Below are 12,162 nucleotides of genomic sequence, written 5' to 3' on the forward strand. Positions count from 1 at the left end.
GCTCCCCGGGGACAAGCCAGCCCGGTCCAGGAGGATCCCCGGGATGCCGCGTGCGCGCAGGAATCCAGCATTCCCGGGCGCTCGGGGGAAGCCCAGGCTGACCGCCCCCGACCCAAGCAGCCTTGAAATCCGAGGCGCCTCTTGGGGATTGCGCAAAGGCCTCTCCTCCCCCGCCTGCTTGGTGGCATGTTTCTAAAATTCCCATCTCCACATAAACAGGAAACGTGCAGCAAAAGCCCTGGCAGTGCAAATTCCTTGCTTCCAGCCGAGGGCGGGAGAATCTCATCTCTGGTCGCGGTGGTGGCAGTAAGCAGCGGAAAGAGCACTTTCCAAGCGATCCTTCCAAGTCCTTGCTCTCAAACCCAAAGATAAAAAATAAAAGATGCAGGCAAGGGACTGCAAGTCCCGTGTCTCCCTGCTTTAAGGGGGAAAAACACATAGCCAAAAGAACCGCGAAGCCACAGACTGGGGGCCTCATGAACCACCTTTAGTGGCTTCGTGGCGGCGGGTGGCGGGAACACGCCCAGCCACGCACTCCCAGCGTCCGCCTGCCCGCGCGCGCGCACGGCCAGCTCTGGGTGGGGGTGGGCTCGCCATAGCTCTGGGCCGCCAGGCCGGCGCGGGTGGGGGTGGGGGAGGAGCGGGCGCTAGGCGCCGCGCAGGCGCACAGCGCGCCCCGGTTGTCAAACATGGCTGAAGCGCCGCCGCTGCCGCTACGGCCGCTTCAGGGAAAATGCTGAGTCCTCTCGGGCTGGGTGGGCGGCGGCGGCGAGGGCGGCGACGGGGGCCCGCTTCCCGGGCGCGGGGGCGGCGACCATGGCCCGGCTGGCCGACTATTTCATTGTGGTAGGTTACGACCACGAGAAGCCAGGTAAGGGTGTGGGGCGGGCGCCGCCCCCGAGCCTGCCCGCCCCCGGCTGCTGTCCAGTGGGCTCCGCTGGGCCGGGCGTCGCGGCCGGGAGGCGGAGAGGCGCGGAGGGCCCGGCCCGGTGGTGGCGGATAGCGGGCCTTCGCGGCTGGGCCAAACGTCGCGGTGGGCGTGAGGGATCCGTGCGACGGAGCCGGTCGGGGACTGGAGGCCGCGTCTGCTGGGCGCGGGTTTAGTTGCGGGTTTAGCCGCGACCTTCGCCGGAGGCGTCCGGGAGCCGGTCAGCGCCCTGGTGCCGACGGAATTGGGCCCAGAACCGCAAGGCTAGGAGGGTGGTAGCCAACTGTGCTAAGTTCCCCGGAATTAACTTCTGCTCTGCATCCCGAGTGTGTAGCGAATGACGCAGGGGGCTGTCCTTTCCAAAAGGAAGTGCCGAGACTCGGGTGCTACCTCATCCCTGTGCCCTGGGGGCCTGGCGACCGCCCCACCAAATGGGCGTGCTACGGGGGAGAGGAAAGGATCCTTGCGCTTTTAAACATTTCTAGGAAATGAGCTCTGTTCTTTTAGGACAAACGTGACTGTCATTTTCAGGACAAAATGACCATCTTTTAAAAGTAAATCAACCTATTGACCGCCTAGGATCATCTTCCTTTCACTTCCATGAGCGTTTTGATTGCTCCCTTCATTCGTCCTAAATTTCCTTGACAAGAAATTTGCAGAATGCATTACTTTAAGTAATGGACTTCCACTTAAGCGAATTCAGGGTACATGCATGTGCGTTTTTGTGTTTGCATTCCTTTGTGTCACTACAAGCTAAGCATAATGTAGTAACACATAGAGCCCTGGAAGCCTTTTATTTCAGGGCAGTTCTAATCTCAAACTTGCAAGGAATTTTATTCAGCTTTGTGGTGCCTTCATTTTTCAGAGGAGATGCTGAGATTGTGTTTTGCTAATGTTTATGGACATCAGTAGTGTCAGAATACCATTGTTCTGCCTCCTCTTGGGCCTCTGCCTCTGCTGTGATTTCAAAGAACTTCTCTTCTTTAGTGAGAGACTTTAATAGCCTTTCAGTCTCTTAACAGTCATGTGTGATTGAGGTCAGTTGTTAAGAGCAGTATCAAAGTGGCTTCTGGCTCCAAAATTTTGTATTATTTTTTGGTAATTTTGCATAGTCCCGTGTCTCGTTCCTTCCAAGATTAAGCATAGTAAATCAGTTTTGTTTTTAACTTGTTTCATTTTTAGTGACATTGCTTTCCCCCTACTTTTAAACAATCACAAACTTGAAAGTTTCAAGTATGGTAAAAGAATTCACATTATCGGAACAATTTGATAGGAAGCTGCTGACCTGATACCGTCACCTCAGTATGTTTTAGTTTGCATTTTCCAAACAAGGTGGTTCTGCATAATCACAGTACAATCATTGAAATAGGAAATTCACTCAGATGTCTTCCATGTAGCTCAAGTTTTATTCATGTGCTGTTAATCTATTCATTGGCAAAGTGATGCAATTCAGAATGTGTGTTACATTTGTCATGTCTTAGTCTCCTTTAATCTGGAACAGTTCCTTCATCTTCTCTTGACTTTCATGAACTTGACAGTTTTGGCGATTACAGTTCTTATTTTATAGAAAGCCCTTCAATTTGGAGTGCCTCTTTTCCCTTGGGTCCATGCATACAGGTTTTGCACTTGGACTAACATGTTAGAGAAGAGATGATCACCACATTCTGTCTGGTGATGCACAATTTCACTTATTAATGATTTTCAGTCTGATTATTTGATATATAATCACTGTCTACTAGGTTTTTCAACAGTAAAATTAATTATTTTATAAGACACACTTAGAAACTATTTGAGTATCTTTTTCTTCAAAAATCTTTTGGTTCTTTTTGAGACAGGATCTGGCTGTGTAGTTCAGGCTGACCTTGAACTCACTGTGTAGTCCAGGCTGACTTTCAGTTTGTGGTGGTCCAGTTGCCTTAGCTTCCTCCTGAATGCTGGAATTATAGGTCTGTGCCACCATGCCTGACTAAATCATAGCTTTTTATGTTTGATTTTTTCCATTTAGCATCACATGAGATTTATTTACATTGTTTATATTGGCAGATGTTCCCTGTTTCCAACTTTTATTTTTTCTTTTTGGTGCTGGAGATTGAACCTAGGACTTCACTTAGGCTAAGAGTGTTCTCTACTACTGAACTACACTTTTCAGCCACAATTGTTTTTATTGTTGAGTTTGATGCAATTTGTATATCTGTTCATCAGTTGGTAGATATTTGAGTTTACAGTTTTTGGATATTATGAATAAAGTTGTTCTGAATGTTTACATTCTGATCTTTCAGTGTTCAAAAGTTTTCTTTAAAACCACGTTTATGGTATAATTTAGATAAGCATAATGTCATATTCATCATAAAGAATTGTACCTTTACATGTATATCTTAGTTCTTTCTTCTCCCATTTCACTCTCTTCCTTTCACACTTCTTCCCTTATTTACAAAGGTTTATTTCTATTTATCCTTTTTATTTTTTCAGCATTCATATATTTATCTATTTCCATTTCTTTTGGGTAAATACTTAGAAAAAAGAATTGCTGGGTCATGTAATTATATGTTTTACTTTATGTAAAATTACCAGACTATTTCCAAATTGACTATACCATTTTATATCCTCATTAGAATGAGAGTTAATCTTTTATTTGAAAACTTGTTTTCTTCATTGACTAATAATTGTATACATTTATGTTGTACTTTTTTTTTTGAACAGAGATGGATCCTTAAAGTCCCAGCTACTAGGAAATCTAAGGTGGGAGGATAGTTTGAGCCCAGGAAGTTGAAGACCAGTCTGGGGAACATAACCAGACCTCTGTCTCAGTTAGGAAATAAAAGCAAAACCAAAACCAAAAAACCAAACCTATTTCTAATTAATGGAAACGATTTTGAAATAAGTAATGATAAAGGAAGAATGTGGACCCACTTTGCTGAGAGAAAGAAAAGACTTTCATGAGAGGTGATGTTTAAACCAACTTTTATAGGATGAGTAAGTGTTTGCAGTGTGGAAAGGACAGTAAAAGGAGATTGTTAAAAATATGTGTGTGAATGTCTTGTTATGGGAATGGAGAGAAGTATAGTGCAGGTGGGAATTGAAGTAGGCTTTGATGCTTAATGGATTGGGATCAAATTATCAAAAGCTGTGTATTAAGCTATAAAACTTAGTCTTGTCTCTGTAGATAGCCCTGTTGAAAAATGGAAGTTCCTTTTTTTTTTTTGGTCTTGGTTTTTTTAGACAGTCTTGCTATGTAGTGTAGGCTGGTTTTGAACTTGATATGTAGCCCTATGCTAATTGGAAAGCCAATGTTTGAAAAATGCAGGAGCATTTACAGTGGAAATGGAAAGGAGATATTGTTGTTAGAGAAATTTAAAAGCTCAAATTAGCAAATTTTAGTGATAAATACATGTGAGGAGGTAAAGTAGGAAGAATATTTGAGGGTAACAAATTTTATAGAGCCTGAGTAACTGGGTTGGTAATGATGCTATAAATATAATTAGGGAATTTAGGAGAAGACATGAATTTAGGTGAGGGAAGGAAATGCTGGCTGTAGTTTTCAACATGTTAAAGATGACTGTAATTAAGGTAGAAATATCATTTAGGTGTTTTAAATATATGGGTTAGGTAGTAAAGACAGGTAAAGATTAGAGACTGTCTTGGTTACTTTTTTCTCGTTGCCGAGACAAAGTACCTGACGCCCAAAATGAAAGAAGGAGAGGTTTATTTACGTCACAGTTTGTGGAGGTTTCAGTCCATAATCAGCTGGCTCCAAGGCAAAGTGGCACTTGGCAGAGGGCAACAGTTCATGGTGATGGAAAACAGAGTAAACGGGGAGAAGCCTGGAGAGAAGACTCTTTCTGACTCTTATATTGTATGTAGGCCACACCTACTTGTGTGTTGCACTTACACCCATAATCCCAGCATCGGACCGTGAGTCATTCACAAGCTCTAGAAGCCTGCCTCCATAACCATATGAGGCTTTAGGGGGCATCCAGACTCAAACCATAACAGAGACTTAATTTGGCAAAAAATCAATAGCTAATGGATTGCAGATATGAAGAAAAGAATGACACTGTTTAAGAAATGTATAGAGTAAAAAGAGGTAATACCTAAGTTGAACCCAGAGAAAAATCATTATTCAAGAGGTAAGCTGTAACCGCCAGGAAACTGAATAGACATGGTCAGAGGTGTTGTAAGAGAATCAAGATAATATGATATCATGGAAGCCCTGGCAGTAGAGAATATTGGGGGAAAATAATAAATAATGTTGTGTGTTCTGAAGGTATGTATAATAAGGACCAGAAATGGGCTTACAGGTTTGATAATTAGGATAATGACTTTAGAACATTATACAATTTTCTCTTGCTGTATCCCTGGTGGATTGTGTCCAGGATCACCTGCCCACTCCCTAGCTCTAGGATACCAGAATTTTCAAATGTTTAAGTCATATGAATGTTGACTATTTATATATAACCTATGTATATCTTCCCATATACTTTGTTATCTCTAGATTACTTGTAATAACTAATACAGTGGGCTATGTGTGATAATTTCTGCCTGTTATCCCAGCACTGGTAGGACTTAGTGAGAGACAAAGATCACTAGTTTGGGTCCCAGCTGAGCAACTTAGTGAGAACCCTCTCTCAGGAAAATAAAAAGGGTCAGGTAGATCATTAGTAGAGCGCCTATGGGTCTATCCTCAGTACTACAAAACAACAAAACCAAAACTAAAACAAAATTCTGATACAATGTAAATGATATGTAAATAGTTGTTTGACAGGAAAAAGTCTGTGTTCAAAACAGTATAGGTAAAACATTTTTTTCCTGAGTGTCTCCAATCTGTGATTGGTGAAATTCATGAGTGCTGGTGAATATGGGACTAGTGATACTTAGGGCTGGTGGTAGAGAACTGACGGGAGCCAAAGTCCATTTGATGAATGCATTTCCAAGTCATATGCTGCATAAAGTTGTAGTACATTGTCTATGTCGTTTCTTTTTAGAAGCTCATAATAACTTGAAGCTCATGGCTTCTGGAGATTACAAAGAGGAGTTAGGAATGACATCAGAATTTTAAACCAGCAGCTCTGGGATACTTGTGACACTTGACCTGTAGGACACAGATGTTTAATAGAAAAGGATGTTTTTCTTTTAAAATTGCTTATTTGCCTTTGTGGGTTTGGGTTTTAAGAGTTCTATTTTATAATATTTTAAAAGATGGGAGAGGGAGACTGGGCTTGAAAACTTGATAGTCATTAGAGTAGACAGAGCTATGACATTGTGTAGGTGCCCTCAGAAAGTTGGTGTAGAGTTAGAGTGGATAACCAAGGTTCAGGCTTGGGGGAGATACCATGACTAAAAGCGTGGAAAAGAAAAGGAAAGACATAGAACAAAGATTTAGAGACATTTGGAGAGACCTTAGTTTTCTCCATAGCCATTCTTCTTTTCTTTTTTATGTTTTTTGAGACAGGATCTTGCTGTGTAGTTCAGGCTCGCCTTGAATTCATTATGTAGCTTAGGATGGCCTCAAACTTGAATCAGTCCTCTTGCCACAGCCTTCCTGAGTGCTGGGGTTAATGGCACCATATCTCGTGCCATTCCTTTCCTCCCATTTATTTATTTATTTGGTTTCTCACTTTGTAATCCAGGCTGGTCTTAAACTCACTATATAGCCCAGACTGGCCTTGACATTTTGAGTCTTCTGGTCTCAACCTCCATAGTGCTGGGATTATGGCTGTGGGCCACCAAACCCAACAGCCATTCCTTTTCTTGATGGTGATAATGATACAGGGTATATGGTATAGGGATGATATAGGACCTTCATATAATCCAAAGACTATAAGGGAAATATAACTCCTGACCTGCTAATCTCTGATATATGGAGTTTGTGTTCTCTAAAATTGAGAATGAGTTCTAGAAACAATGGCAATTAAAAGCAGAAAGTACTTATTGTGAGAAAGAAAGCTTCAAAGAAAAATAGAAGGGAGTCCTGAGTGTTTAGCCCCAGGGAATCCACTTCTCGAGGGATTTTTTATACAATAAAACTATGAGGTGAGGTGGGTATGAAGTGAGACAAAATTATAGTTAACTAATAGGAATAGAAGTGTAGTCACTTGGTAATATTAATTAAATGAGGATCAAATGGAGAAAGTAGGCATTCATGGGAAAACAAGGACTTTCCTCAAAGGGTTGAATTAGGAAGGTTTTGGTCTTCCATTCAAGGTGATTGATGCCTATGTAGAACATCAATTACTGCTGTTCATCCCTAGAGAAATTATGTGGGTGGTCATTCCTTTTTGTCCTGAGGCCTGGCCTTCAGTGAGTGTTGCCTCCACCCAAACTTGTCTTTTGTCTTCTGCAGTGACCTCTGAGAGCCCAACCCTGTCTGACTGGCTATAATATTTCTAAATTCCTTAGCTATCTATAATAATATCCCTTATCCCCACTATCCTTACTGTGGTTAGGGACGAATAGGTGGTTTTCAGTGAGCTGCTTTTAGTTGTATAGGAGTGACCAGAGTCAGTGGCCTTCTCCAGAGAACTAATCTAAGGAGCCTCAGATAGAAGTCATGTTGAAGTTTAGAAGTTATGAACTCCCTTCACAAGGTCTATTTAGTGAATCCCAGTAAAAGGAGTCTGACACATTTGTTGCTTCCTTCTGCATAATCACTTGGAGTTTGATAGAAGACTGGCATATTTGTTGTTGGTTCCATTTGCATGATCACTTGGAGTTTGGCAGCCTCTAGGCAAAATGAAGAAGTTTTTAAGAAATTAAAGTTTATATAATCAAATCATGAGCACTAGAATGGAAATGCAGATTTTGGAAAGAGCCACGTCCAGAAACTGCTTAAGGGACTGGAATAGCGACAGTAACTGACTGGCTCTTAAACCCTTTTACTGATAGAAGTTATCTATAAGTCTGATATTTCTTGTTATAAGTCCTTCTAGTTTTAGCTGTAAGAAGATGGAGAATTTGGTGGTTTTGATAGATATTTGTAGCTAAAGAACTCAGACCCTTGTTGAGCTTTTATCGCTTCTATTATATGTTGGCTGGCATTTAAGACACACATTAGAATGAGACTGGTGTTAATCAAAATTAGTCTCTTGTTAGCTGTCAGCATCAGTTAAGTCTCCTCAGGCATTACTTTTGGAACCATATATGGAAACTCTAAGCTTATCTGTCAGTGTCAGCCATCAGGATGGGTGACAGTCTTGCTTGACCATGTTGCTTTCTCTGAAAACGTGGAAGACTTTTCCCTCTTTGGTAAACCTCCTTTGATGCACTGTACATTGGTTGATTCTTGTCCTCTGGGGCCCAACAAACTCTCTGCTCAGGAGATTGGGTGACTCTCCAAAGTTGTAAAATCCAGTAGAAAAGGTTCCCTCATGTCCTGGGTCCTGGCTGACCTTGGAGGGCCAGGGCCAAAATATTGGCTGTCTGTTTGTCAAGTTACCTTTTTAGTTGTGGTTCCCAAACTTTAGTTGCTGAACATCCAGAAGAAAAGATCATTTATATATCAGTATTGAAGTGGGAGCAGTGAGGTTATTATAATCTCAATGTCAAGTACTTTTGAGATGTAGCCATACAACTGTTATTTTCTATCAGTCTTGGGTGTTGTGGTTGCTACATTGTGTCAACTGGAGAAGTTTAGAAATCTAACTAAGAGACTCAGCAGGAAGCCAGGATCCTTACTTTGTAAACATCCTGAGACTGTGCAAGAGAAGGATATCAAGGTGATTTGAATGCTGCCCCACTGTGTGTGTGTGTGTGTGTGTGTGTGTGTGTGTGTGTTATCCTCAATACAGTGTAAGTGAGAAGCTTGCTGCATGCTGAAAGTGTTGCCCTGGTGCCATGCTACTCTGCCTTGGAGCCAGCTGATTATGGACTGAGACCTCCACAAACTATGAGCTAAATAAGCCTTTTTCCTTAATATTTGGGTGTCAGGTGTTTCGTCTCAGCAACTAGAGAAAAGTAACCAAGACTGGGTCTTTTTGTTATTTTCGTTATTTATTTATTTGGTAGTTGAATTCCTGCAGAATGTTAATAGACAACAATTATAAAAGTTTTACAGAGAAAACTTGATAAATCAAGAGCCACACATAGTCAGCATAATAGTCATGATATTATCTTTGAAACATATTTAAGTGTGTATCTTAATATAGAATAGTCTTTTTAGTCAGTCATCTCTACCTAGTACACAAAAGAGTTCTTACCTAATTTGTTAGCCTTTAAATGGGATGTCATTGAAGAAGTGTTTGAGATTCTCAGTGCATGACCATCTTTAAGTGTAGTGACATGTATAAAATCACATAAGCTTTTTTTTTTTAAACTGTCATCTGACTGGTGGTCTCATGCTGGTTTGACCTACACATCTTAATACAAGTAACTAGAGCACAAGAGAAAGGTAGATATCTGAGTACAAAAAGATTAGCACCATCAACAGTCCCAGTTTTACATCATCTTAGAAGACCTGTAAACCTGGAAAGCCTGAAGTTACTTAGTATACTATGGGAGTAGCAAAATCCTGAATATCATAGCTGTATGGAAACTTTCCGTCTCTTTAGTTTTGTACCAAGAGCATATTTTAGTATTAAAAAACTTACCGTTTTTCCTACAGAAGACTTAACCTTTTGACGATGGTCAGTGTAAACATCAAAATAATATGTTTACCAATGATTATTAGGGTGTATCTTTTATATTAGTGTGTGTTTCCTAGGCTATGGAAAATGTTTGGGACCTATTAGTGAACAAACACTAGAAGAAAATATTTCTAGGCAGCTTCTCTTTTATTCATCAAAGAGGGTCTTGTTTAGCAATTTTCTTAAGCCTAAGGTGTTCCCATTTAATCATTTGAACAAATTTTTTCGTGACCTATGAGACCCAAATCAGAATAATGAACACATTATTCTTGATCAGTGAAAGACTCTCGTTATTATATATAGATTGTATTTGTAAAACCAGCCTTGACATTATGTTGATTACCTACCTGGTAACCTGGATGGAAGCATGTCCTTAAACTCTAGTGACATTTGTAAGCAAACTTAAGTTGTAGATAGTTACATTAAAATCTAAAAAGGCAAAAAGGATAATTTTTGAGCTCAAATGAAAACAGCTGTAAATATTGTAATCAGTCAGAAACTGAACAGACAGGCAGATAGGCTCATATATGATAACTGTTAATAGACCAGACAGAGTCCACTCAGATTTTTTTGGCCAAGTTGAATTATAATAATTTTCACAGTTTTTAAGTTTGTAATTATAAATAGACTAGTAAGAACTTTTTGTTGGTCAGTTATCAGAGATCTCTTGTTAATAATCAAAAAGGAATAAAAACCTTTTACACCTGTGAAAGCAAAGATAGTTTTTAAGATGGGCCCCAGGCTGATGGTTTATCTGACTGAAATATCATGTTCTATAGGCCTCCCGTTGTTTTAATAGCAGTGGTTGTTGGATAGTCACAGCTGATAACCAAAACTGCTGTTTTCATAGCCACAAGTAACTGTTTTCTATAAAGGGACAAACTGTTAAAAGTAATTTTGGGGGCTGGGGATTTAGCTCGGCGGCATAAGCGCCTGCCTTGCAAGCAGGCAGTCGTGAGTTCTATCCCTGGTACCGATAAAAAGGAAAAAGACAAAAAAAAAAAAATTTTTTTTAAACTATTTCCAGAGGGATGTGAAGCCCAGGTTTGGGTGTAGAAAGAGACTAGGTGGTACTCAAACGACGTATGGATTCAAAGCATTGGAGAAAGATGCCCTGTGTAGCTCCAAGCTGCCTTGCTACAGACATCTACCTGTGACAGTTTTTCCCATTTTGCCTATGACCCGTAGACCATACTTAGCTGTAGGTCTTTGTTTTTAGAGTTCAGTTAACATACTTCTGAGAATAGTGAGTGGCCTGGTAAGATGTGCTGGAGAGAAATCATGAGAGAGGCAGTCCTCTGGGTTCTTCCTATTTTTAATACTTCTTCTATTTTAAAACTGTTATTAAACTTCTAAGCTTCTCTAGGAGTGTTTTGTCTCATCAGTGAATTTATCTGTTGTAAAAATCAGCCAGTCCCATCCTTTAAAAATCTATCAGTATCATTCTTTAGAGGAAAGAGAAGTAAGAGGAATTAATTTTTATTTCTGCCTAAGGACTGAAAGGCAGATAAATTTGGATTAAAACTTTTACATTTATTCTTTAAGAGTTTTAGGATTAAATTTAGACCAGTTTTTTGAATATGACCCAGAGATACATGAAGGTCAGCTTCACTCTGGAAGGATCCCAGTGTGGGGAACCCACTATTCTGGAAACTTGATCCTGAAATCCAACAGCCACAAAAGAGAATTGCCTTGCACCAAACCCTATTGTAAACTGCATTATTTCTCAGGAGCAGGACGGTGGAAAAGGGACCAAAGAGTGACTCCAAGTATGGCACAAAAACTAAATCTTAACCAACTTAAGTATAAAAAGCACAGTAATATCAAGAGCTTTCCCAGGGTGGATCTCTAATCCTTAGCCAAATATTTCCAGAGGCAAAACCTAGCATTGACTCCAACTGTATTGCCAAGGAGAAAATCAAACCAATAATCAAAGAAGTGAATGGCTGCTTTGTAATCTTTTGAAAGAGAGAGAAAATGAAAGTGTCCCAATTATATTGTTTAGGGTTTATCGTTTTATTTTATTTTATTGAGACAGTGTCTTACACTGTAGTTCAAGCTGGCCTTGAACTCATTGTGTGGCCTACAACTCCCAGAAGTCCTCCTGTGTCCGCCACTTGATTGCTGGGATTATAGGCATGTGCTACCGTGCTCAGTTTATGGCTTACTTTTTAATAAATGACTGAATCAAAGGGTTCAAAAATGCCAGCCTGCAGAACAGCTCTATCACCTCTGGGAAGAGACAGACAAGTAATAGTCCAGAAGAAAACTTGGCCCTAGGACAAAGAAGTCTTTGGGACATTTTTGGCTTTCTATCTAGTCATCTAAAGTAATTTTCCTCTGTAGCAGTGCTGACTAGGCTCTACTTGAACCCACTCTGAAAGTATATGTCGCTGGATATCTGTAATACTGTCACAAAACTTGCAGATTAAAGTCTGTACCTATTCTCTCATTAGAAGTCAGTGATTTAAGTATGATATTACATCTCCCCAATCTAGTTCACAGGTTTCAGAAGTAAGTCCTCTAGAGACCTCAATGTACTTATCAGGCTTGTCTCAAAACTTCTAGATCTAGCTTGGTCTGGTTTAGGTCAGTGGGAGAAAAGGACACAAGAAC

The 12,162-nt window shown here is 40.6% G+C and overlaps 1 protein-coding gene across 7 annotated transcripts in view; it reads left to right on the forward strand.

Annotated features, from left to right (window-relative positions):
- The first annotated feature begins 673 nt into the window (after nucleotides 1–673).
- The window catches only part of Sbf2 (SET binding factor 2), a 497,072-nt gene continuing 485,583 nt past the window's right edge, over nucleotides 674–12,162 (forward strand). For all 7 annotated transcript variants that reach the window (XM_013148062.3, XM_013148064.3, XM_013148063.3 and 4 more), the window contains exon 1: nucleotides 674–871. In XM_013148062.3, coding sequence (XP_013003516.2) covers nucleotides 817–871 — 55 coding nt within the window. In that variant the 5' untranslated portion in view covers nucleotides 674–816. The remainder of the gene's footprint in view (nucleotides 872–12,162) is intronic.

The sequence above is a fragment of the Cavia porcellus genome, unplaced genomic scaffold (assembly GCF_034190915.1).
Source record: "Cavia porcellus strain 051 isolate PalLab524CR breed Dunkin Hartley unplaced genomic scaffold, mCavPor4.1 scaffold_6, whole genome shotgun sequence".
Lineage (NCBI taxonomy): Eukaryota > Metazoa > Chordata > Mammalia > Rodentia > Caviidae > Cavia > Cavia porcellus.